Raw genomic sequence first — 27856 nt, 5'->3', positions numbered from 1 at the left:
TCTTGAATCTAGATTCCAAATAATCTTATCAAATTAATTATTCATATTTGTATATAGTTTCTCAATTTACACTATTGTACACCAATTATTATACGTAATTATCAATTAAATTTAGTGGCAGCATCATATGTTTTTGTCTATGGCAACCAATTCTAACAAATTTTTCTTTCATTTCTCCGACGGTCGACGAGGCATTCGTTCGATCGTTTGGTCACGTCATCTTTTTTATCTTGTAATGACTGATTTTTGCGTCCCACATGCTTAGGGGTAATCGAATTAAGAAGAAATCCAAGAATCCCCGCACTAGAAGAAAAGTTCGAGTGACCGCGGACGTAAATGTGAACTAGAAAGTGTGTGAACGGAGTCGCGAGGTGTCTCGTCCGTCCGGTTCGATCTGGATTTTAGCAGTTTGAACCGCGAGTCGGGCTCCCTTTTTCCCGTTAATCATTAATTTTAAAGTTTGGTGGGGTATTTAAAGACTTATTTATTTTATTTATTATTGTCCGTTATTCGGAGTGTTTTAGTGGTGTAATCGTTTTATAAGTCGCGTATCAAGATGTCTGAAGAGTCGTCCGCCGATCGTAATGTCGAAATATGGAAGATCAAGAAGCTCATAAAGAGTTTGGAGATGGCCAGGGGGTGAGTTCTATGGGCTTATTGGCTATTATTAACTTTTTTTGGGTTTTTTGGCTGCATGGACGTTGGGAACTGCCAGCGAGGCTGCGTCACTTGTCAGTGACATGCGCACGTCTCTCTGCATGCGCAAGGTAACCTCAACACGCGTCGCATCGTAAATAGAAGCACTATGCGCATTTATACATACAACAATACGCACGCCGATCGATTTTCGTCACCTGAGTGACAAGTCCAAACAAACATCCAAGTAATTGCTGATATGATTAATTTCAATGGGAATTTTCATGAAGAAGCCAATGAACTTGTATTGTTGAGTCATGCTTTGTGTTGCCTGTAAATGCAACCTATTTTGATTATTATTTTAAGTCAAATACAGGTCAAACCCTTTTGACTTAAATCTGTGAGGCATTTTCCAGTTGGTCTTAAAAATATTAGAAATCAATTATATTGTTGCACCATAAATAGTAAAAAATAAACAACCCAATTATAATATATACACTTGTAACAGCAAATTTTATTATATTTAGGTAGTTAAATTTTGAGATCCTACATCTATTTTTTCAAAATCAGCTGACTGTACAAAATATTGTTAGTTTAATGCAATTTTTCTTTGTTAAAGTTTACAATACCATGTTGTATCTTCATAAAAACTATAGTTCGTTTTTTTTAGCATTAGAAAGAAGGTAAGCGTTCTTGACATGTCTTTTAATTGAAAAACGCTTTTTGGAAATCAGTAACTATTACTTATGAAAGCAGAAGAATATAAATGATCGTATTAGATTCATAATTGTTACATATTTGCCGTTATTTATTTTAAAAACATGTTTTTTAATAAAAAGACACATCAAGATTGTTTACCTTATTTCTAATGCTAAAAAAAACGAACTATAGTGAGAATTAAAATATTTATGTTTAGTATTGAATATTTATGCATAAAGTATTTTGCAGCAGTAAAATTGCAACTATCCATTATTTTATCAACATGCAGTCAACCAATTTAAATTCTGATCCATAATGGAAATTACATAAGATTTGGCATGGCTTTCATGTAAATTGTTATTGTGAGAAGGTACAAAGTGGACCAGAATTGAAATTGTTTGACTATATCCGTACTGGGCGGGAAGAAGTTGATAACTCGCGGGAAAAAATGGAAGAAATTTGAACCTTATGCAATTTAATTTTAAGTTCAAATTTCTTCAATGAAATATCTACGCAGTACGGATATAATCCCTAGAATACCATCTCATGATGGAACTTCAGTGTTCATTAATCATTAATGGGATACTCTTACGATTTCATACCATCATAGTAGAAATATGGCACAATTAATAACAATTATTCAGAAATTTACCAAATTCTATGTTTTCAAAGTGACATTAGGTAGTTAAGTGGGCTTGTGCCCCTCCTGATGGATGGATCAAGACAGCAAAGGGGGCACAAAATGCCCTACTGTCGTAGAAATGATAATGCCTTTTTTAAAAGTTGGTGTGGTAGATAAAATGTTGATAACCACTGCACTATTTCAACATTTTACAATGTCAATGCAATTTACTTCCCTGATGCAATGTATGTTACCTTGAAGTGACACAATGTGTCTCAATACAACATTATCAGCTATGAATAATATTTTACGTCACCCTAGGCCCGTAAGTGGGATTTTCTTCCCGCTACGCGAGAACAACTTTAGACAAACCACGGGCGGTAATTCCGAAAGCCCCAGATCGCATATTTATGGCCCTCACCTTCGGTTCGGGCCACAAACACCTGCAATCTGGAGCATTTACGAATTCACCTCCCTAAGTATGTAATGTACTATGCCTTATGTAGATTACTTAACTCATTAGATAAAGTTGATTTACAACTATTTTATGACATTGTGTAATTAACTTAAACCAAAATTAGTAATTTATTGCACAACATTGAAAGCACATTATCAATATGATTCACATCAATATAAAGATTTCCTGTTAATGGCAACAAATTTAGTGCAGTATAGGGTTAGCTTACAATATATCCTTCCATTTTTTATTTCTATGGCTTCCTGATTCAGTAGAATGAACCCATTTTCTACTATTTCCTCAAAATGTGGCTTGTTCTTTGCAGACTCACCTGTTTCATTTTACCTTTTTCATGTAAACCAAGTTAAATAACTAGAGATGCACCGGATATCCGGTTACTATCCGGTATCCGGCCTATCCGGCCGTTATTTTAGTATCCGGCCGGATACCGGATAGTAAAATTAACACATTTTGGGGTAAAAAATGGAATCTAATAAACAGTCACGGTCATAATGCTAACGACACAGTAGATAGAAATGAATACGTAAACAATGTCACACAATACACTTATTTGTTTACACAAAAATACGCGCGCGCACTTGTAACTATAAACGAACTTACTACGTAATGACATGATAAACTCGTTACGATCCTAGAAATGTGTCCGCGCGAACGTTCACTATGAAACAGGTCGAAACCTGCACGACGCGCGCCTGCAAAACTCAAAATATAGGTATAGTTCCGCCGGCCGAATATCCGGCGGCCGGATACCGGATATTCGGCCAGTGCCCACGCCGGATATCCGGTATCCGGCCAAACAACTATCCGTTGCATCTCTATAAATAACTACATATGAAGAATAGCATATTATTAATGTTGATAATAGAAGAAATGGATATCAGGCGACCTGTGCATCTCATAGTAGTATTTAATTGTAAAATTTGATCGCTGTAATAACTATGGTGCCGTTCTCATTCCAGCAATGGCACATCCATGATATCCCTCATTATCCCGCCCAAGGACCAGATCTCTCGCGTGTCCAAGATGTTGGCCGACGAGTTCGGCACCGCGTCCAACATCAAGTCGCGTGTCAACCGCCTGTCGGTGCTCGGGGCCATCACCTCTGTACAGCATAGGCTCAAGCTCTACACTAAAGGTATACACCCAACATGTCGGCCGAGCAGTTCGGCACCGCGTCCAACATCAAGTCGCGCGTCAACCGCCTGTCCGTGCTCTGCGCCATCACCTCCGTACAGCACAGCCTCAAGCTCTACACTAAAGGTATACAGCCAACATGTCGGCCGAAAAGTTGCGAAAAGTTTCCAAAAAGTCGAAAAAGTTCTCAGAATTTACTAATTTTTATGCCGGCCAATGCCTGGTAATTCTGGTATAACAAAGAAAATATCTAGTTACAAAATATGGATAGAAAAGAAACTTATCAGAATGATTGATAACCAAGATTATTGCTTGACACAAGTTTTCATTTATATTTTTTAGGGCAATATTTGTAACTACTCCTTCCCATAAGTTTATTAATAACTAATTTGTCCAACAGTGCCTCCGAACGGCCTAGTGATCTACTGCGGCACCATCGTCACCGAAGAGGGCAAGGAAAAGAAGGTCAACATCGACTTTGAGCCGTTCAAGCCCATCAACACCTCGCTGTACCTGTGCGACAACAAGTTCCACACCGAGGCGCTCACGGCGCTGCTGGCTGATGACAACAAGTTCGGGTTCATCGTCATGGATGGTAACGGCGCGCTGTTCGGTACGCTGCAGGGCAACACTAGAGAGGTAAGTGTAGTAGATGTGTGTATTAATTAGGCACGTCTACACTTAATTATTATTCACAACGACGGAACTTAATCGCGTAAACTTACCGACACACACATACATTTACCGAGCTGCTTCTTTCCTCCGGAGTGTGCCTGCAATCTTTTTGATGTCATCCTCGCATCTTCTTGGAGGTCTGGGATCTAGTCTTTTTTACGAGGCCTCCACGCTAGGACACGCTTGCTCCATCTCCTTTCATCTCTGCGACTTATGTGTCTGGCCCAGGCCCATTTGAGTATTGGCCATACTTGGCCACTACCCGTCGACCGATGTCTACTACTTTGGTCTGTCGCCGGATCTCCTCGTTTCGGATTCTATCGCAGAGAGATGTACCAAAATACTGTGTTCCATAAGCTCTTTGTGTCACTTTGAGCCTCTTCATGAGGATATACCATTATGCCATTATTAAGCAAACTGCAAGCTATATCATATAATCTTTATAATTTATTTCAATTTGTAGGTGCTTCACAAGTTCACGGTGGACCTGCCGAAGAAGCACGGCCGCGGTGGTCAGTCCGCGCTGCGTTTCGCGCGTCTCCGCATGGAGAAGCGGCACAACTACGTGCGCAAGGTGGCCGAGGTGGCCACGCAGCTGTTCATCAGCGCCGACCGCCCCAACGTGGCCGGCCTCATCCTCGCCGGCTCTGCCGACTTCAAGACGGAGCTCAGTCAGTCCGACATGTTTGATCCTGTGAGTCATACTTACTATACTTAGGGCCACTTGCACCATTAAACCTGGAGTTACCATGGTTACTAGTACAATTTGACACTGGGTTAACGGTTTAACCGGTTAACCCCGGATTAGTGTGATGGTGCAAGTGGCGCTTACTTATTTACTGCTCTGGAACTTGGCCTCCACAGCAAAGGTGCTTCTCTGTCCAGAAACGTTTCTGTCGAATCGACGGCGCCAAGTTTACTAAGATTTTTTTAAACTCGCGGTACCTAGGACGTCCAGATGGACGGATCCACTGAGAAATACCCTGCATGTAAAAAAATCACATCTATTTATCAAACCTTTATCATACACATGACAAGTATGTTTCCAAGCATACAAATTTCAGGGTTCAAATTGTATTCGTTGCATATGTGGGCTCAGTTGCCTTTAAAGTTCCGTCACACAGGCGCGTTTTCCGGGCGAGGCGTGAGCGTTTTATTTAAAAGTGACGCGCCCCGCTCACGCGCCGCCCGGAAAACGCGCCTGTGTGACGAAGCCTTTAGTTGAATGAAAACTGCAGCGATGAAAGCTTGCCTCAAAAATGTTTTTGTACATGTTGTTTATTGTAACATGTATACTTACAGCAAATTTGTCTTGCAGCGCCTGCAAGCCAAGATCATAAAGCTGGTGGACGTGTCGTACGGAGGCGAGAACGGGTTCAACCAGGCCATCGAGCTGGCGGCCGAGTCTCTGCAGAACGTCAAGTTTATCCAGGAGAAGAAACTCATCGGACGTTACTTCGACGAGATCTCGCAGGTTTGTTACTCTACACATTCAGTCTCCTATAAATGTGCAAATTGCGGAAAATTTCAAAAAAGCTGAAATAGTTCCCGGGAAACTCGGGAAAATTAAGGCAATTTTCATTTTGGGACCAGAGAATTTCGATTCTAATACAATAATAATTATTAACAATATGGAAAAAATAATGAGTACACATCACTATAGTTCGTTTTTTTTAGCATTAGAAATAAGGTAAACAATCTAGACGTGTCTTTTTATTGAAAAATATTGAAATACGCTTTAAATAAAATAGTTTATATTACTTATGAAAGCAAAACAATGTAAAAGATGGTATATGATTTATAATTCTAACATATTTGCTGTGACTTATTTTTCAATGGTGATTTTTAATAAAAAGACATGTCAAGATCGCTTATCTTCTTTCTAATGCTAAAAAAAACGAACTATACATAGTATAAAACAAAGTCGCTTCCCGCTGTCTGTCTGTCTGTCTGCTTAGATCTTTAAAACTCTCTCTCTCTCTCTTCCAAGCTATATATCCCACATGGTGATGGGGTCAGGTTTCCGGGTCTCTCGCTTCCACTACATTTGTTAACCCGTGCGAAGCCGGGGCGGGTCGCTAGTTTAAAACAAATGTGAATTATTGCGGACAAAGCCGTGGGCAGAGGCTAGTATTGTATAAATAATTGCACATAACATACATATAAAAACTGTTGGAAGTTCTCTTTATTGGAAATGTGTGAATGACCAACCATATTTAGCAGTGCTATAGTTTATTATCGTCGACCGAACTTCCTCGCTGCATATTGATTGATGGCATGATAACAATTTGTGCCCGAGTCAAGGTCGCCGCGGCGTCATTCGCCGCTGATGTAAGAGGAAATAGTTTGACGTATGTGGAGCGTCTATCTAGTCTCGTGTTCGTGGTTATCGGTTACAATGCACCATTGTATAATAATAAAAAAAAATGCATTTATTTCAGACAAACATGGTCCATATTTTGTTAGTACATCTTATCAATTTAAAACTTAAGATCTGGGTGACCGAGCTTTGCTCGGAAAACATATAAAAACTCGAAAATGCGCGTTTTCCCAGAGATAAGACCTAGCTAGATCGATTTTTCGCCCCCGAAAACCCCCGTATAGCAAATTTCATCGAAATCGTTAGAGCCGTTTCCGAGATCGCCGAAAAATATATATAAATAAATAAACAAGAATTGCTCGTTTAAAGGTATTAGATAGATAACTAAAGTTAACTTAAAAATCTACTCATAATATACTCCGCCTGGTACTGTCTTCCGACCACGTGACTGACACAAGCCTACGTCATGCTACGTCATCATGCGACAGCGCTATATAATAATGTACAATAGCGCTATATAAAGTAGCAATGTTATTGTGACGTAGGCTTGTGTCACTCTGGGAAGAGAAGACCATGTTTTATTAGATTATGCAATGCACTTTAAATAGGCTAAATACAGTAAAGTCAATTTGGCTAATTCCGTCATAGGGACTATTCCGTCTACTAGCGTTTTTCTCGAACAACGAACAAAATTGATAATTTCATCTACCAAGCAGCGGTTGCTTTTAGTTTCAGATGTTTTTTTCCTACGATTGAAAATCAAAGAAATATACGCTTGTGGACGGAATAGGCCCTATGACGGAATTATCCACATTGGCCTTGCAGTTATTGTATGTCGTATTGCTGAGCCTTTAAAATCTAAACTATCTGATGGCATATGTGGGTCATCACTAGGGCAGATATTAATTATTATTCTTATATTATTATAAAAAAGTTATGTACCAATGAGTTTTCGGAACTTATGTACGAAATATCATTTGATATTTACCAGTCGCTTTTCGGTGAAGGGAAACATCGTGAGGAAACCGGACTAATCCCAATAAGGGCCTAATTTACCCTCTGGGTTGGAAGGTCAGATGGCAGTCGCTTTTGTGAAAACTAGTGCCCACGCCAATTCCTGGGATTAGTTGCCAAGCGGACCCCAGGCTCCCATGAGCCGTGGCAAAGTGCCGGGAAAATGCGAGGAAGATGATGATTATTATAAAAAAGTTAAATATTTGTTTTGTATACGAACATTGCAGGACACGGGCAAGTACTGTTTCGGCGTGGACGACACGCTGCGCGCGCTCGAGCTCGGCGCCGTCGAGACGCTCATCTGCTGGGAGAACCTCGACATCCAGAGGTGAGATGCTAACTCACAAATGTGTGGCTTTCTAGCACAGAAGGCTTCTCATGCTTCAAGTGCAATAAGGACCATTTAAACTGAAATTTCAGAAGTAATTCTGAATGGTCCTGGTCCATGGAAAGCCACATTTTTCTGACTTCCGGCCAGAAAGCGTCAATTTTCGGCCCGCTGCGCTAAACAAAATTGGTGCGTCAGACAAAAAAAAGTATACACACCTCGGCCAGTAAATAGCCTCTGGTCACGGCTATGTATTGTAACTATTGTATCCCACAGCTGGGCAAAGACCCTAGACTTCAATTTTTCCAGACTTAAAACCACTTCTGGGTAGTTGTAGAGTTATGTGTCGAGATCGTGACGGCAGTTTGTTAGAATAAACGTAAAGCTTTCTATTTTGAATATATGTAACTAATACAAAAATACATGTTTGGTGAATTTAGATGAAACCATTTTTGGTGAAATCATGGTTTGAAGAGTGACCTAATATAATCTGACCCTTTATAAGGCACAAGAATACCAATAAAAATTACTCATTATTGAACTCACCATTTCTAAAATAAAGGTCAAGAAAAAGTCGATCCACCCGAATGCAAAAGTAATTCTGTCTCTTTGTTTCTCTGTGTTACCTTCTCCCAGCCAAACTGCTGAAATGATTTTTGGGATAGGAGGACAAAAATTAGTCCATGTTTTATGAAAGGCGACTTCACTACATAGTATAAAACAAAGTCGCTTGCAGCTGTCTGTCTGTATGTATGCTTAGATCTTTAAAACTACGCAACGGATTATGATGCGGTTTTTTTAAATAGATAGAGTGATTCAAGAGGAAGGTTTATGTATAATTTGTTAACCCGCGCGAAGCCGGGGCGGGTCGCTAGTGATTAATAAAATAAAATATGCACTGTTCAATAAATATGCACTGTTCAATAATACTTTTTGTAATTGCAGATACGTTCTCAAGTCGCATGCAACCAACCAGGAGACCATCTTGCATCTGACGCCTGAGCAGGAAAAGGACAAGTCACACTTCACCGACAAAGAGGTAAGCCAGTAACTTACTGTCATGTGTAGCCACAGTAAATTTACCGCCATCTTTTGACAGAAGATTAAAACTGTTAGTACGCCATTTGAGTTTGATCCTTATTCATTCACTGATATGTGTTAATTTGTAAATATTGAAAGTAACGCCGTCTAGCCGAGCATAGGCCAAAGGTATGGTGCAATCTTTTCGAACGGTGGCGCCGTTACCTTTGGCTACAGACTGTGGCTACATATTTTACCATGACAGCAACTCTCTATAAAATCTATTCTCTTTCCCACTATCTATACCTACAATGGGATTGGCCGGTCTGGGAGTATTTTTCAGATGGCGCCAGCATAGCTTGCCCTGTCAATCCATAGAATTGTGTCTAATTCTTGTACTCTCATAGAACAAAACTCTTTTTTTAGGGTTCCGTACCTCAAAAGGAAAAAAACGGAACCCTTATAGGATCACTCGTGGTCGTCCGTGCATTTAAGGGTTAACCTTTTCCACGCCGTGTCAAACACAAAAGCTGTCACTCAGACGCCACATCATTAAAGTGTCAAAACTGATGTTGAACTTTATGTATATGCGCTTAGGTCGAAGTTGCTCTGTGGCCTGTGACCGATTAATCGGTCTTTGGCGTTGAACCTACGGTGCGGATATATCCGTCATTGGCGTTTAAAAGTATAAGCAAACTAATGATTTTGTAGAGCGGGGTGGAGCTGGAGCTGGTGGAGTGTCAGCCGCTGCTGGAGTGGCTCGCCAACAACTACAAGTCGTTCGGCGCCACGCTCGAGATCATCACCGACAAGAGCCAGGAGGGCAGCCAGTTCGTGCGCGGCTTCGGAGGCATCGGCGGTCAGTACACACACCAACACTATCAACTGTCCATCCGTGGACCTTATTACAAAAGGCGTAAGGTCCACCGATGGACAGTTAGCAGTGTGGGCGATGGTACACACATCGCATTAGTTTTATCCTCTAGCCCAGCGGTCGGCAACCTTTTAACAGCCAAGGGCCACATAGTTGTTAACGAAGTTGACGCGGGCCGCACTTTGTTAATATTTATGACTTTATCAGACATTGTCGTTTGTCAATATTACTTGTCTGGCCGCAAGTGAAGGGTTCACGGGCCGCATGCGGCCCGCTGGCCGCCTGTTGCCGGCCGCTGCTCTAGCCGCCCAAGAGACCTATAAAAAGGTCTCCTGTTCCATTCTAATTTGAACTTTGTGTTGACAAAATAAAATTTCATTTTGCTTGGCAAGGTTTGACGTATTACGCACATACGTGAAGGCTAGAGGTTATACTACTTTACGGGTAAAGTGGAGTCCAAAAGAAAATTTAAACAATGTGAAAAGCTACATCTACGAATTGATGACTGCGAAACAGCTGCGAAACGATGTTCGGTGAAATATTGTCAGCGAATCGATAATACGCTAAAAATTGGTCGGGCGATCATTAGGTACCCCTTTTGATAAGAGCATGCTTAAAATGGGTGTCCTTAAAAAGTGCGGATTAGGATGGTATTCCACCTATCCAATTTCTTTGTCCAATGTGAATTGTGTCTCTTTCTCATTAAGCAAAATGTGAGACATTGGACCCAGATATTGGACAGATTGAATACCATCCTTACAAAGTAAAGAAGGTAAACTGTTTGTTTACACTGTTTGCCAGAAAAAAGACGTTTCTTCGTGACAATCACAAACATGTAGGAACATATCGTCTGGTGACAAGCAAAAGTCACTAATTACTATAAAATATTTAAACAAAAGTCAACCTTCTTTTCGTACTAACTTGTGGAGGTACTTAGTGACTTTTGCTTGTCACCTAACGATATACAGACATGAAAAGTAAACAGAACATTAAGTATGATGTGCACATCACAAAATTATGAAATGAGAGCGAGAGATAATAATTGAACTCCACTTTACCCAAGCTAAATACCAATAGCAGTTTACAGTAACCGTTAGAAAAAAAATGAAAAGTCTACCGCTCCTTGTACCTACTTGTACATATTGATGTAAAGTTCTGTAAATTGTTGTGCTATATTTATATGCTTATGTCTAACCTGACCTGCTGCTAATACTAATCTATGTTTTCTCTCTTTTTCCTGCTGCTTGGATAACAACGCTGGACTTCTGATAAACAAAAAAAAAACTCCAAAAAATCTTTGACATATCAATCAATATCTGGTAAAAAATAAACACATTCCCAATTTTGAAACACTTAATAAATTTCGTTCTAAACATCCATCAATAAAAAAATATACAATAAACTTTTTTATACTTGAAAATGTGGTCTAAAACTCTAAATATGATTAATAAAATACTAAAATGTATCTAAAAAAAACAATTATTTTACCTTAAAAATGGGTAAAACAGGCATACTTCGATACAAAGTTGATTTCCAATCTCTTCAGTTGGACGAACCGCTGGATGACGTCGACCTCGATGACTATTAAACAGCTCAAAACGTTGCACTTGGTACCTTGTCGTTTTATACAACACTACGAGCGTTAAACGCACTGTAATGTATCCAGTTTACTGAGACAGAGTACTATAGTGATCAATGTTTTGTAGGCTGTGTATTTTGGCGAGATTTACACTAACTTTATAAACATTCTAAGTTTTTTGGCAAACTTAGTGCTTCAAATTTGATATCATACAGTACCTATTTTGAGTAGAATTGGTTTAGTGTTTAAATAAACATTGATAACTACGATATTCCTTATTTGATATTAAATATAGTCAGTGTAAATCGCTCCAAGTGTGTGTGGGACTCGAAATAACACGTTTATAGAATCACTAACGAAATATGCTTGCAGTATTTGAAACCCTTAGTTATGACCACCACTAGGATGATATGTTCTACTTCAAAATAATTTGCCAATATCCAAAAATATTGTAGTAAATATAACAACTGTATTCAGAGAACAAGTGATTCCTACCCTCAATATTTTCATTACAGAAGTTTATGGTACAGTATGTTGCTTTGAGTAATTTTCCCTTGGACTGAAATGTCTTTACCTAATATCGTAAAAAAAGGTAATTTAATATGTTCGAAACATATTTCCTTGTGGTGGTCGCTTCTGATCATAACCTACATTTGCAGACGATGTGTAATGATTTTTGGCCACGTAAACATTGAATACTTTAAAGATACTTATTTTTCATCATGAGTTTCAAGTTATTCCCAGAACAAAATTGGTCTATATTTTTATTCAAAATCAGTTCCATCTGTATTGAACTTCGTTGCTTATTGCGGGTTACGATCGGGAAATATTCCCTCGCTTTCCATCCCACCCCAGGCTTGATACAATTTCGGTATTATATTGTTTCGCCGTCCCCTTTTGCCTGTACTAGACCTTAGACGTCACCCAGCGGGATAAGTGTCACCCGTGATATCACTAAATTTAAGAGCATCCAACAATATTGCAACAGCGCCATCTGTGAGATAAAACTTGAAAACCGCATTGATATTTGTACACGGATACACATTTTAATCTTTGAGTCTGAGTGTAAAAAAAACAAGACTGGTAAACTAGTCTATTTTTTTATTCGGTAGACTAAAATGACATTTCATAATATGAACATAAAATAACATTTCATACTATGAAATGTCATTTTAGTCTACCGAATAAAAAAATAGACTTTAGTAATACATCTTACTACAAAGATTGTCTGGGGTAGCTCCAACGTAATTTTGTATGGATTTACCTGCCTATGATTGCGTCACAGAATTACAAAAAGCGTTTTTTTTACTCTGATCTTGAGAAAGCATCTGCCGACCCGTCGACAAAATAGATTCTTCTGTAGACACTCCGCTGGCGTGACACTGATGTATTTATATATTATAAACTTATATATGACCTTTGTTTGAAACCATGCAATGCCTTCAGCATTAAATAGCAATAGTAACATAGACGCATAATATATAATAAACGAAACACCAACTGCCTGCCCCGTTTTTAGCATTGATTCAACAAATTAGGGTATATTACTATAGTATACCTTGTCATAGAACTTAATTTTCAGCAGACTTAGTAGGTTTGACATCTCGACATAGGTTTGACCTTTTTATTGCGTGACTCCATGCTACGAACAAAAATGCTTCAAGATAAAGTTATAATTCATTCGTTTTCATAATAATAGTTGTTAGTAGTTACAATACATTCGTTTCGTTTCATCAGGGCAGGCATTCACATATTAACCTACGAATATAGACGCCTGAAAGGCATACACTGCATGACCAGTGAAGATCGCGATGGCTTATAAAATATATTTTGTATTACTATAGTTTATCCAGAGTTACCCCAATATATAACTCCTAAATATAACTATAATTCTACCCAAAGTTTGGTATGTTCTAGTCATAGATTTAGGTTTTAAACTGTTTTAATTTTAGACCCGCTTAGTTATAATTTTAAAGAATAATGATAATTTTTAGAATGTACTCGTGAGGTCTAAGAAGATATTGTAAAACGGTTTGACAAAATTGTATGCTTTTCTGGTAATAAAAACGTTTGCAACGGCAACCACAATTCGTTTAACTATCTATTAAAACAAATAGTTCCCTGCATTTTACATAATATTAGCTATTTTATATACTTAACCAAAAACAAATGAAAAAAAAACTATTGCTACAATCAATAACATAAACAATGAGTGTTTAATTTGTAAAAAGTACAAACATACGAGAAAAACTTTAAACTCCTAGCCGAGAACATAAAATGGATGAGAACATTAAGAACACAGTTCCAGGTTCGAATTACTATGGCGTAAGTAAAATTGTTGTGTGCAAAACAATTTCAAAATCACACATACATTTTACAATTGGTTAATTTTAGTAAACATCAAAAACTAAAAATCATAACAACAAAACAAAAAATATGTATTTTAAAGTAGTGTTCACTTCATATTAAAATAAAATCTATATCGCCGTAACTTTTCATAATTTCCATGTGTTTTACTATTTTTACATGCATACTAACTTGGAAAAAAGGTAATATTGAGTGTGGCCAACATTGTTAATGTTTTATCAGCTTATTTAGACATAAACTTGAATTTTGAGAGGTGCCACCCTGCCACAGCATGCTATGCAGAGTGCAAACCTCGCTCGCCTAGGCCAATTGGACATAAAAGCGAATGAATAAAATATCGTGTTTTTTAATTTATGATGTCCAACCGTTTTTCGCGCTTAGTTAGGTTTTATTTTTTCTAATTCTAAATTAATTCTGGCAAGAACATCTACAATCTTCTAAATTCTAATTACACCATTCTTTTCAACTATGTGTAAAATATATTATAAAGGTATCAGTTTATGTTGTGTTGTTATATTGTTTTAATTTTCACATGGCTGCCTGTAGGACTAAAGCGGTTACACACTGTTAAAAGCATGATTTCAATATTTTTATCCGTCCGTCAAGCTTATATTTTTCCTAGAAACAGCAAACACAAAATAATGGATGAACAACAAAAATTACCTCTTAATAGATTTGCTGATACATTTTATTTGTAATTTGAACTTTCAATATGTATTTATGATGGGCGTCAACTAACATTAGTGTCTCCGCAGGGCTCCTCCGCTACAAGGTGGACTTCCAATCCATGCAGCTGGACGACGAGGAGATCGACAACATATACGACATCGACGACTACTAGGCCGTCCGTCGCACCATCCACTCAACTGACTACTTGTAAACCTTATTCTAGCAGCCATACTCAAACTTAACTTTGTTTTAACAGAAACGTCTGTAAACGAAACCACAAAGCCATAGGGGGCGCCATAAGCCTTCAGTAAGAAGTGCATATACTTGGAAAAATTCGACCTGTGCCGCTGTGGCCCGGTGGCCGAGTGGCAACAGGCACCTGCCGCGATAGCAGAGGACGCTGGTTCGATTCCAGCCTGGGGCACTGGAGGCTTGGGTCACTTTTTCTTAGTATATGACATTTATTTCAATTCATACCACAAAGTTTAGAAATAAATGAAAAGTAGTCTCGGTAGCTCAGTTGGAAGAGCGATGGGCTAGTGATTCAGAGTCTCGAGTCGAGCCTCGCCCGAGACATTGATTTTTTTCACTTTTAATTTATTTCTAGACATCATACTTCACCTTTTTTATTGGGGCCGCAGAGACGGTTTTGTCCTGTAAATAAATTTGCTTCGTATATTACTTTTACTATAGCTGACGGATGCCAAGGTTACCAGGATCACCTGGCTGGCCACCTAATGACTGCGCGCGACATGCGGCCCACACGTTGAGTATGACTGTTTTAGCGTAATAAGAGTTTTGGTCAGTTGATGTTAGTACAATAGTTCCTCCGTCCACTGTGTGTAGAGTACGATCAACATTCAATGCGATATGTTCTCGTTCTTTGTACAGTAAAGTTATTAAGTCCCATGTTAACTGATACATGCGCCGTCCCTATCGCACTCTTTAATGCGCGCAATATTAATCGGTCGGTAATAACAATGTGTTGTAAATATTTAACATGTTCCAAGTCCAGTGTGCGTATATAATATAGCGCAGTTAACTTTATTTTATGCTTCCAAAACAGAAATGTGTGTTGTATTGAAAGCTGATCTATAAAAACTACGTAATTTCATTACGAATATCCACGTTGTTAAGACACACTTCCAACAAATGTGTGATAGCGACACATGTCTTTTCCACATGGATAAGTGATGAAAATACGACTAAAGGGGACGGGGGAACTATTGTCAGGGCCAACTCCGCGATTCCTCTTTCCTCCTAAGGTCTGTATTTTAAAAGGTGAAGAAATACCTTCACCATTTATATCACCTGTAAATTCGAGGCACTATTTTGTCTTATGACATTATACATAAACGTTTTGTTGTGTTTTACAGTATTGTAAGGTTTTTAAATTATTTATATAGACCTCAGGGGGGCACTACAAGTTATAAGGGACTATTAGATCATAAATTTGGCATATATCTAGACGAATCGGCGTGCTCAAAACACAATTCAGTTTTCATTAATTATTATATTTCGTCTAGATATATTCGCAACTAAAATCTTAAGGTAATGCACAAATGATACGGCGCGTTAATATGTTTTCCAAGGCATACGTTGTATATATTCGTATATTAGGACAATAACATCAATGATATATACGAACAGAGGACACATATATTGCATATATGTATATGTATGCTTTGGGAACTCAGGCCGAGCACTGTCAACAACCTTGTCGTATTCAACCTTAATAGAAATGAACCATTTTTAACTGAACTTCCGAGCCACGGTCACATCATAAGTAGGCATCATAGATGCAACACAGCAAAAATACCTAAACTTTGTTAGGTTTTTGTGTGCGTTAGGTCTTTAGATGTAGATGTGATCGTAGGTTTTAAAGAGGACCTCGACTTGAAAATGGTTCTGTACCGTTATAGTAAATTCCTCGACTGATTTTCCATAAGAGCGACAAGGTTGTGGGACTTAATGTTAAAATATTATGTATTTAGTTAATCCGAGTTTTAAAAAGGTTTTTTATTTGTTATAAGTCGGTGCGCTCGTTTTAAATACTTAATATCATATGATGAAATCTGCTTATTATGGGCCTTCTACACACCACCAGACAAAATTTTTTCTTTAATGTCAAAAATGATTTACTCTCTATGTAGACTTTTCAAAAGAATATTTTTTGAAAAAATAAGATATATTTTTGTCCCAAAGGTAGCTAGCTATATTTGTGTAGACTTGAGAAAAAAAAGTGTTGTTTAGCGAATGTAAGGCCATTGTGATTGACACTTAAAAGACGCTGTCTCAACGATACACTAGCTATTATGAAGCTTATTTCTGAAACAGTTATTCGAGATGAAAATAAGTTACGTAAATGTCAAAATGTCTCGGCTCTAATAATTAAAGGTCTCTTTTTTTGTGTTAGTACCATCGCCCACACTGTTAACTGACAGTTCGTAAACCTTATTACAAAAGGCATAAGGTCCACCGATGGACAGTTAACACATTCACTGTTCGTCCACCGTCATACAAGTTTGTTCTTAGGCCACGCCCCCTTGCAGTGAATGCGTTAAAGTGTTGCTGTTTCAAGAAGGTCCAAATATCACACAACTAATAGGATTTTACTTTTTCATTGGATATATTTACAGATAAGAATTTATTTGGGTTACTCAATTACTAATTTCAAATACATGTCTGTGTTGGACAATTGGTATTTTAATAAATTGTAATTGTCAATTGTTAGGATGTTAACAATGAAAAATTCAAGTTACTTGTTCTTTGTTTAACTTGTAGTTTAAAGGAAATAATGTGTATACTCATATAATACTCATGTAATCACATACCTACTCCTTGTATGTGTATACACATTATTTCCTGTGCAATTGATTCTTTTTTTTTTATTTAAATAGCTTAAAAGCGATAAATTACGTAAACTTAAAATATCTACTTATCTATGTTGCACATTACATTTACCTAACAGTATTGAGGCTTTCGTATCCCAGGACACAATATAGGTACATGTTTTTTAAAACATTCCGTGTTGTGACTGTCATTTTTGTTTTAACCGCTATGGAATACTTTAAATATGAATAATAAATGAAATATGAGCATACGTCGAATATTATATAATTCTGTGTGAACTATTATGTGTTATAAATAAATAAATAACTATATACTAAGCTTCAAGTGAGGTGTATAGTATAGTTCCTCTTAGATGCAACACTGCTTTTATAGCTCTCAATGAAAGTTATTCATATTTCATGGGTTGATCCGAGCTAGCGCACTCGACGACTTGTTTATGTATGTATTCACATTACTATATAATGTGCCTTATCGAATTAAAACGTGGAAAACTGATTATTGTTTTATTTTAAGATAACAATTAACCTTTGATATAAAATCACGTCATGCTCCGTGGAAACCCCACTGTCTGTTTTGTGATTTATTGAAACGTAATGCTGATGTACACAATATGTACTGAATTAGTACATACTTAAAATGATAAATACAATGGGATACACACATTTTATTTATGTTATGAACTTGGTTTCTGGTGAGAGTTCCAATGTTTTCTTGTCAACCAACAATGTTACTGGGTACTATTAGGTCAAGTGTGGGGTATAATTTATGAAAGGGCTTGAGTTCCACATTTTAAAATCTGTATGTATCTTAGTGAAGAACTCATTTGTTTCATAAGACCTCAGTATGGAACCCTGGAACAAAAAAAAAATTTAAGATTCTCACAATGAGCTCTTTCATATGGTGTTATAACACGATATAGTTTGCAAAACTTTGTTTTTTAACTGTCTCATTCACCCCCCAAAAGTGCCCCCTATGTTTAAAATTCATTTAATTACGTACATGTCCGTCTTTGGGTCACAGACTTACATATGTGTACCAAATTTCAACTTAATTGGTTCAGCAGTTTCCGTTCCGTTCCGTTTTTTCCTTTTGAGGTACGGAACCCTAAAAATAATTAGGTACGTTTATGATCAATGCACCATTGTTGGTTTACAAGAAAACATTGGAACTCTCACCAGAAACCAAGTTCATAAACATAAATAAAATGTGCGTATCCCATTGTATATAAAAATACAAAGTTTCGTACGTTTGAGAAGTCGGCTGGATGCGCTTGCGTCCTGGCGACAATTAGGTAATTTAACTAGCCATGGCTAACTGATTGAACGTTAAAAACCACAGTACAATTTTTTTTCAGCGTCTTATTTGCCAAAAAGTAAGTATTTACGTGAATTTTCTTTAAATAAATTTTGGGGTTGCTGGGGAGATGCTCTACAGCAAGTCCGAATTGAGTTAATTGTACTCTCGATCTATTGAGGTACACATTTTTTCAAGTATGTACTAATTCAGTACATAGGTGTACATCAGCATTACGTTTCAATAAATCACAAAACAGACAGTGGGGTTTCCACGGAGCATGACGTATAAAATCGTGGGTTCAAACCTCGACTGTATCATACTGTATGGAGCAGAAAAAAACATTTGCTAAAGGATGCCTAAATATTCGGCCGAAGATCCTTATACCCAGACAAGTTCAGACAACAGATTAAGTTTTAAAAATGCTTATGAATGGAATTAACCCTTAAATGCATAGTGTTGCCAAATGTCTACAAAGCATTAGACAGCTCGCAGATTAAAGGTTAAACAAATTCTATTGGTTCCTGTATATTATTTCAATAGTAAAACTAATAAATTTTCCGGATTATTACATAATTTACGCAGTATTTTAATTTATAAAAATTACATTTGTTTATAGACGAAATGTCGGAAAACTTGAAAAAACCTGGATGTTGATGACTTTTAGTATGTGATTTTGGGCAGATTTTTCGGGGTTTGTAATTATTTTATATTTACAAACTTTATCATAGGAACATCATAAATAGTGTACCTTTCTGATGGCAGTTAAGATTTTTCCTATACCCTTTACTAATAGCTATATATTTCCAAAAATGTGATTTAGCCTATGCAACTTTTAACACTGATTTCGCAGTAAAAATCGATTATATAATTTTTTTTACAAATTTTCCTAGAAACGGCAAACAATTATGTGATACATATATTAATTTCGGGCAAAAAGAAAAAATCATGCATTTAAGGGTTAACTCGTAGTGTGTAATGAGAAGCTGATCCCATTAAGCGGAGCTGTCTAATGACTTTTAAGATCCAGCTTATCAAGGCTTTGCTATTTTGGTCGTATGAGTATTAAGATGTGTTATTACACTGGCTTCATCAAAAAAGATAGATTCACATATCTCGCACTCGTACGACTCCTCGCCGGTGTGGATTCTTTTATGTCTCTCTAACTCACACTTTAATGTAAACTTGTTGTTACATTCCTCACAACTGTACGGCTTCACTCCACTGTGTGTTCTCTCATGTCTTTTTAAATGCCCCATTTGTGAAAACCGCTTGTTACAAACCTTACATATGTAAGATTTGACTCCTCTGTGAATATTCTCATGGGAATGTAATGAATGTTTTGTTGTGAATCGCTTGCTACAAACCATACATACGTATGACATCACTCCAAGGTGTAATGTTCTCTCATGACGATTTAAAATACTTTTTGTTGCAAATAGCATGTTACATTCCTTACATGTGTATGGTTTGACTCCACTGTGTATACTCTCATGAGCTATTAAAGCCCCTCTCTGTGCAAACTGTTTGTTACAAACCTTACACGAGTATGGTTTCACTCCACTATGGATTCTTTCATGTATTTGCAAGTGGTCCTTTCGTCCAAATCTCTTGTTACAAACCTTACATACGTATGGTTTCACTCCACTGTGACTATACTCATGGAAATGTAATGAATGTTTTGTTGTGAATCGCTTACTACAAACTCTACATATGTATGACATCACTCCAAGGTGTAATGTCCTCTCATGACGATTTAAACTACTTTTTGCTGTAAATAGCATGTTACATTCTCTGCATTTGTGTGGTTTGACTCCACTGTGAGTTTTCTCATGGTAATTTAAACCCTCGCTACGTGTAAACCGTTTGTTACAAACCTTACATATGTATGGTTTGACTCCACTGTGATAATTCTCATGTGTTTTTAAATGCCCTATTCTTACAAACCCCTTGTTACAAACCTTACACGCGTATGGTTTCACTCCACTGTGAATATTCTCATGGAAATGTAATGACGCCTTTGTTGTGAATCGCTTACTACAAACCTTACATACGTATGGCTTCACTCCACTGTGACTTGCCAAATGTCTTTTTAAATGCCCGTTTTGTGTAAACCGCTTGTTACAAACCTGACATACGTATGGTTTAACTCCACTGTGAGTTTTCTTATGAGTATTTAAACCCCCTCTATATGCAAACCGCTTGTTACAAACTTTACATACATATGGTTTCTTTCCATCATGTTTAACCAAGAGAATTTCACTCTCGTCTGTTCGTGTAGTAGGGTTCTGTATATGTGTGATTAATGTAGCCTTGTCTGTGAACTGTGTGTGGCAAGTATCGCAGGTGTAGGGTTGTCGGTCGGCGCTGACGGCGGGTGTGTGAGCAGGCGCGTCCTCCACACTGCTGGCGGGGCTCGGCTCGCGGTGTGACGTCACGTCCTGCACGCTGCTGGCGGAGCTCGGCTCGCGGTGTGATGTCGCGGGACACGGTGAGTCGCGGAGGCGCTCGAGCCTCACGCAGCAAGCCTGAGCGAGCTGTTCCCGCGCGCGCGCGGACAGAAACAGCACCGGCTCCGTCCTCGCTCCAACGGCGCCGTCTCCAACAACTAAAACAAAAGCATAGATGACAGAAGCGGCGACGCTCGCACCGCTTGTAATGCCCCACTGCCCACAACGCCGGTCGTGTGTCTAGTCCGCGGCCACAAGACAAGAGCGTGCCTGGACTGTACGGGGCAGCACCTACTTTATTGGCGTGAAGAAGAAAACCGTTATCGCGCACTCCTATAGCCCCATATCGCGCGGCATCCATTGCGCGCGGCTGCCGCGCGAGCCAATGTTCGATGGTTTGCCACGCGATATGGAGACGGGGCTTATCAATATCAGTATTCAATTTCAAGATAGTGAATAGTAATAATTATCTGACAGTAGGTGGATCATTCTACTATTCTTTGTAAAAAAACTTTAAAAAAGTATAAAGCGTATCACTTCGTTTATCGATCGATCAGTAGTGACTTTATAAATATAGTAAAATAATAAACGAGTACGATTATGACCGTGACTGATTCTTAAATCCAATTTCTTTACTCTGAAATCAAGCAAAGTTACTATCCAGTTTCCGGCTGGATATTAGGTCACTTTATTAAAATAAGGGTAGTAGGTAATACGGATAGTAACCGAATATCCGGTGAATCTCAGAATATCTCTAATTGTAACGGTGATAGATGTTACTTCCACTGTACACAACAACATAAGCAAGGTTTTGGCTGCCTTTATATGAAGGTAGAGAGGAAAGGAGTCTTCTCACCTCCGTCTCCGTGGAAAGACAGCTTTTTAGGGTTCCGTACCCAAAGGTTAAAAACGGGACCCTATTACTAAGACTCCGCTGTCCGTCTGTCTGTCTGTCACCAGGCTGTATCTCATGAACCATGATAGCTAGACCGTTGAAATTTTCACAGATTATGTATTTCTGTTGCCACTATAACAACAAATACTAAAAAGTAGGGAACCCTCGGCGGGCGAGTCCGACTCGCACTTGTCCGGTTTTGTCCTATAGTTTGATATGGTGTTGCGAGTACTCACGCAATATACAGTCGTCGTCGCTCGCGGCCGAATCCTCGGCATTAAAGCACTCTCGCTCGCTCAAGCTCGACTCTGAAGCAAAAATGTGGCATTAAGTCTCTGGAAAAACGCATAGTTGAGAACTGCCTATTATCTAAGTGAAGACGGAAATATTGTCACGTAGAGCGATGGCGGAAAGAAGCGGCAGGGATTAATCCGATCCGAATGATTCCTCGGAGCATTCCCCGTTGTACATGTGTACATGCGATTGAAAATGCAGAGCGAGGCTATTATCTTTACGTCACCGATCTGAAATATGCTGGCAGCCAATTCGAGTAGCTCTCCGTTGGATGCGGTCCAGAGGGATAAGCTGTTACCAGGGTGCTCCTGCCCACAGATGAGAACAGGGTTTATAAAGGCGGTGGGCCGGTTTAAAATAATATCTCGATCTTTTGAGCACACGAAGCTTTTCCCCTGACTTCGTCATATTATTTATACGCAGACGACTTGCAGATATACGCAGCGGCTAGCCTTGATGATGTGGAGTCGTTGATAAGCCAAATAAACCACGATTTAACTTCTATTCGTGACTTCGAATCGTTTGGTTTGAAGCTAAGAAGTCGCAGGCAATTATGATTGGTGGTGATTATTTCATCTCCAAGTTGGCTGGTCAGATAATGCCTAATATCTTTTTTGATGGAACTCACATTCCCTTCTCCTCTACTGTCAAGAACTTAGGCATTATCATGGATCAGACTCTTTCCTGGTCAGCTCACGTTGCCGAGGTCAGCAAAAGACTTTTCGCTTCACACACTCCCTGCGGCGCCTACAAACTTTTCTCCCACTTCGAACGAAGGTTATCCTTGCCCGCTCTCTCTTGCTTCCTCTTTTGGACTATGGGGACATTGCGACCCTGGACCTTAATGAGGAACTTCTTAATAAGATGGAGCGCCTGCAGAACGTCTGCATAAGATTTATATTTGGCCTGCGAAAATTTGACCAATTATGACCATGTTTCATCGTTCCGTTCTCAGCTTGAGTGGTTACCTATCCGCCGCCGTAGAGACTTGCACACCTTATCTCTACTTTATAAGGTGCTGTTCTGCCCCTCTTCTCCAGCTTACCTTGCAGAACGTTTTAGATTTCTGGCGGATGGAAGTGACCACCGACTGCGATCTAGTGCGGATCTTTTGCTCGCTATTCCTCCCCACAAACACCGGTCCTACAATAAATCATTCACGATACACTCTGTGAGGCTATGGAACGCGTTGCCATCTCCGCTAAGGCAGTGTCAGTCTGTAGCGTCGCTGAAGGCAAAATTAAAGAGGTTATGGCAATAATATTAATGTCAATTGAACGACACATAGGTAGGATTGTGCGGTTATATATATTAATATATATATATTTAAATGTATGTATTAATATATTTATGGATATATAATTGTTTCGTATATTTATGAGAGCTATGGAGCGCAGCATATTAGGTGTAAAATTAAGGGATCGAGTCCGAAACACCACGCTGCGCTCTAAGACTCGAATAATGGACGTAGCTCGGAAAGCGGCTAAGTTAAAATGGGACTGGGCTGGTCATGTCTGCCGAATGCCTGACGACTTGTGGGCCAAGTTAACCACAGAGTGGGAGCCCCACGAGTCTAACCGGGGAGCCGGCAGGCCTCGTCGGCGATGGCGGGATAACTTGGACTCCTTCTTGAGAGGCTGGCCAGATATTGCACTAAATAGAGACGAGTGGAGGAAGAGGGGGGAGGCCTTTGCCCAGCAGTGGGACACAGTGGGCTCTGAATAAATATATTTATACATGTATATGCCTTTGCACCTAATGCATCGCATCGTATTTAGTTATGTTTCTAGGGTTAGCTACTTTTAAGTATCGCCGTCATGTACAATTTATCTTAGTTTGACTACCATTTCATAATGTATCTCTCAGTTACTTAAAGGTTAGCTGGAAGAGATCCCTTAACGGGATAAGTTCGCCTTTGTACACATTTACTGGATTATCTCTGTGTTATGTACTTGTTTTGTGCAATAAAGTGTTTACTACTACTACTTTTTCAAGGCTAATTTGACCTTACCCTCTAAATCAGGAATCACCAATTATTTTCTTCAGGGGTCCAGTTCTTTAAATAACATGACTATCGCGGTCTGTTTCTACTCAAGTTTAATAATAAAATATATATATATATAATATAATATATATATATATATATATATATTTGTGTAATAATGTCCTATAATATTTATTTATTTATTTATTTATAAATAAATGATTGTGGACTTCACTTGAGATGTCGACATTGTCGAGGTTAAGAATTCTGATACTGGCTTTGGCCGACGAGTGCACTTTAAACGAAGTGATACGACAAAGGCGGATTTAGTGGTAAACGTGCAAACCCGTCTTTGTAAGGTTATGTCAACCCCTTCCTGAAACTTGTTTTAAAACACCTTTCTAAAAGAATCTTTTAGGGAAGTCAGGTTCTATTACTCACTCAACACAGACTCGTCACTGGTGGCAGAAAAAGAATCAGCAGTGGAATTGGAAATGGAGGACAGACCATTTCCAATTCCACTGCTGATTCTTTTTCTAGAACAAACAAATACAATACAATAACTTTGTCATTAATTATCACAACAGTTGCTTTTGACTGACTTGACGTAACTATTTTAACAAAGTATATCGCATATAAATTCAGGGTTGGGCAGTATTTCAATTACATGTATTTGAAATACAAATTAGTATTTTGTATTTGTATTTCAAATACTACCTCAAAAGTATTTTGTATTTGGTATTTCAAATACTGCACTCACATGTATTTAGTATTTTGTATTTCAAATACTTCAAGCTTCAAAATACATTTTATTAAATTCTATAATCCTAAAATGTCTAATCTCTCGCACGAGCTGTGAGCCGACCGCGAACCTCCGATCCAGCCGAGATACAATTTTCATTGGCTGGATACTGGATCTATATTAGGTCAACTTCTGCGTGGAACTTTTCGTTTAAATCTAGGGGATAGGGTCATTGTAGTAGTTTCCGTCCATGCACTAGTTTTCGATGACTTGACGGATTATTATCAAATATATATTTCATTTTTAATTTACTACTTTTTGCGAAATCTTCATCTTCCTCGCGTTGTCCCGGCATTTTGCCACGGCTCATGGGAGCCTGGGGTCCGCTTGGAAACTAATCCCAGTAATTGGCGTTGGCACTAGTTTTTACGATAGCGACTGCCATCTGACCTTCCAACCCAGAGGGTAAACTAGGGCCGTAACTGGAATTAGTCCGGTTTCCTCACGATGTTTTCCTTCACCGAAAAGCGACTGGTAAATATCAAATGATATTTCGTACATAGTTCCGAAAAACTCATTGGTTCGAGCCGGGGTTCGAACTCGCGACCTCCGGATTGCAAGTCGCACGCTCTTACCGCTAGGCCACCAGCGCTTCCTTTTTGCGAAATATCATTGTTATATGTAGACAGATATATTGCTTAGACGCCTTAGACATAAGGATTGAAATCAGTCCAAATTTGTGCAGGAATGTAGGTATATATTCAAATTTCGTCAAGTGGACGTAAACTAGAGCTGGACGAAAACTAGCGCAATGACCCTATAAGTTTATATGAAAGGATATTCGTTAACGTTAAAACTAAATGCTAAACAAAAAAATAAATAAAGGTATATTTTGTAATTGAAATACATTATTTTAAACACTGTAATTTGTATTTTGTATTTCAAATACCCGTCACCAAAGTAGTTTGTATTTAGTATTTCAAATACTTTTAAAAATGTATTTTGTAATTTGTATTTCAAATACGTGGAAGTCAGTATTTTGCCCAACCCTGCATATAATTAATTTAAAATACATCATTTTGAACTCTTTACAGCGTTCCTGGTCAACTGGAGAATGGGGAATGTATAATTACCTGTCAAAATTTGTGGTTAGTTTTACACATTGTGTGCAAAACTAATCACACAAAAATATTAAGGCTATAGTTATATGTGAAAATTTTGCTCATAAAGCCAGGCTCATGTACAGTCAGTAAAGCTATTAGCTCAGCATCCCTGTATACAAATGTGTATGCAGAGGTCCCAAGCTAATAGATTTGCTAACTGTACATCTAAGAAGGGACGAGAAAAGTCCACAGTAATTTAATTCCACAGTAATTAAACAGTAATTTAATTTGAATATGAACCAGCTTCAAATCCAGGAGTCTTCCTCATAAAGGCACAAGCGAAACAAAGGACTGTGAGAGTGAGAGAATGTGTTGATTCGTGCGGACATAAAGTGTAAAATAAAGTAGTGATACTAACATCACTCTAGAAAATGTAATAACTCCTTTTTAATTATTTGTGATAATCACAAAAATGTCTGGGATTAAACCCGGGACCTCCAGAGTAAAGTTGGAGGTTCTAACAACCAGACTTGGAGGTTGTTGAAAATAAAGGAAAAGAATAAGACGGAGAAGGATAAGAAATTCTACTTTAAATAGATATAAACATACTTAGATAGTTACATAGAAAATATTGAATACCCGGCTAATAACACACATACTCAACACTTTTCCACATCAAACAGTATTAATATAATTGAGGTCTCAACACTACTAGCTAACCTTTAACATGTGCCCCTTCCTGCAGCCGCGCCTGCAGCTCTGCCTGAGTACGCTGCACTTGCAGCTTGAAGTCACTCGCATCTCGCAGACGGCCCACACACACCAAGCAGATTCCGCATGATTCATCACCACTCAGTGTCATCTGAAACCCAATAATTATATGAAGTTACCGTGTCACTACTTGGAATGGACCGCCTGACAAAAGACACCAAGGAAAACCTGTAGAAAGATGGATAGACGAAATAAAGAAAATAAGAGGCAGTAACTGGATGACCACGGCAAACTATAGAGCTACATGGAGCAAAATGGAGGAGGCCTTCACTCACTGAGAGGTCCTTGATAATCCATATATATTTAATTTGCATGTACTTTTTTAATGCAACTTATATTAAGGACATATAAAAAAAAAGAAAAGTAAAAACTCCTAGGGTTTAAGAGGTTCAAGAGATTGCCTATAAGCTGGGACTCTGTTATTATACAGCCAAATAAAAAAAACTTACGTGAATGCCGAAGCATTCTCGTAGCATGTGGGAGTAGATCTCGGGCGCGCCGAGCCGGGAGTACGGCGTCTGCAGGTCCTTGTCCGCGGCCCGCAGTAGGCAGCAGCTACACGCGGTCAGCGTCTCCATTACAAACAAATTTACATTCAAAATATTGAAAACATCACGCGCCGTTTTTTTTTTTTTTGTTAGAATGGCTTTTGCTGCCAGGGCACTTTGCCAATGTCAAGTTTAGTTATAATATAAGGACAAACTGAGGAGTGCACCTAATATGATTTAGCCCAGAATTTTGAATTTAGAGAATTATACACTTATAAAAATAGTTTTAATAATATAACATTAGCAATAAACACATATAGCTGAACATACATAAGAAATATTTATAGACTTATATTATTTTTATCAATAAAATATGCCAACAGTTTTAATACATTGGGTTCAGAACTAGCCAGAAGAGATTTGACATTACAGGGGAGGCAGACTTTGAATTTTATCAAGAGATCGTATAAGGAAAGACGGTTTAACGGACATTCGAAAAATGTTACGGCTATAGTTATATGTGAAAATTTTGCTCATAAAGCCAGGCTCATGTACAGTCAGTAAAGCT

At 38.4% G+C, this 27856-nt stretch overlaps 2 protein-coding genes across 3 annotated transcripts; one reads left to right on the top strand and one right to left on the bottom strand.

Annotated features, from left to right (window-relative positions):
* The first annotated feature begins 152 nt into the window (after nt 1–152).
* Nucleotides 153–14670, top strand: LOC134659690 (eukaryotic peptide chain release factor subunit 1). Of its 2 annotated transcripts, none has more exons than XM_063515378.1 (9): nt 153–639; nt 3395–3570; nt 3970–4208; nt 4708–4938; nt 5563–5718; nt 7806–7906; nt 8852–8945; nt 9638–9785; nt 11309–11565. In XM_063515378.1, exons 1-9 carry the CDS (start codon nt 557–559, stop codon nt 11386–11388), a joined length of 1308 nt encoding a protein of 435 aa, XP_063371448.1. In that variant the 5' UTR covers nt 153–556; the 3' UTR covers nt 11389–11565. The 2 variants fall into 2 exon arrangements, with proteins under 2 accessions (XP_063371448.1, XP_063371447.1); XM_063515377.1 differs by lacking the exon at nt 11309–11565 and adding an exon at nt 14502–14670 and having other exon boundaries at nt 154–639.
* Nucleotides 14671–19595: 4925 nt separating this feature from the next.
* Nucleotides 19596–27378, bottom strand: LOC134659405 (zinc finger protein 883-like). The gene is made up of 7 exons (XM_063515049.1): nt 27250–27378; nt 26750–26891; nt 23246–23343; nt 22956–23106; nt 22143–22214; nt 20775–21169; nt 19596–20690 (listed from the first exon to the last, which is right to left on the bottom strand). Exons 1-7 carry the CDS (start codon nt 27376–27378, stop codon nt 19596–19598), a joined length of 2082 nt encoding a protein of 693 aa, XP_063371119.1.
* Nucleotides 27379–27856: the final 478 nt, after the last annotated feature.

This window comes from Cydia amplana, chromosome 25 (genome assembly GCF_948474715.1).
Source record: "Cydia amplana chromosome 25, ilCydAmpl1.1, whole genome shotgun sequence".
NCBI classification, from domain to species: domain Eukaryota; kingdom Metazoa; phylum Arthropoda; class Insecta; order Lepidoptera; family Tortricidae; genus Cydia; species Cydia amplana.
Note: the sequence above shows the minus strand (reverse complement) of the source record. Positions and strands in the feature narration are given on the sequence as shown.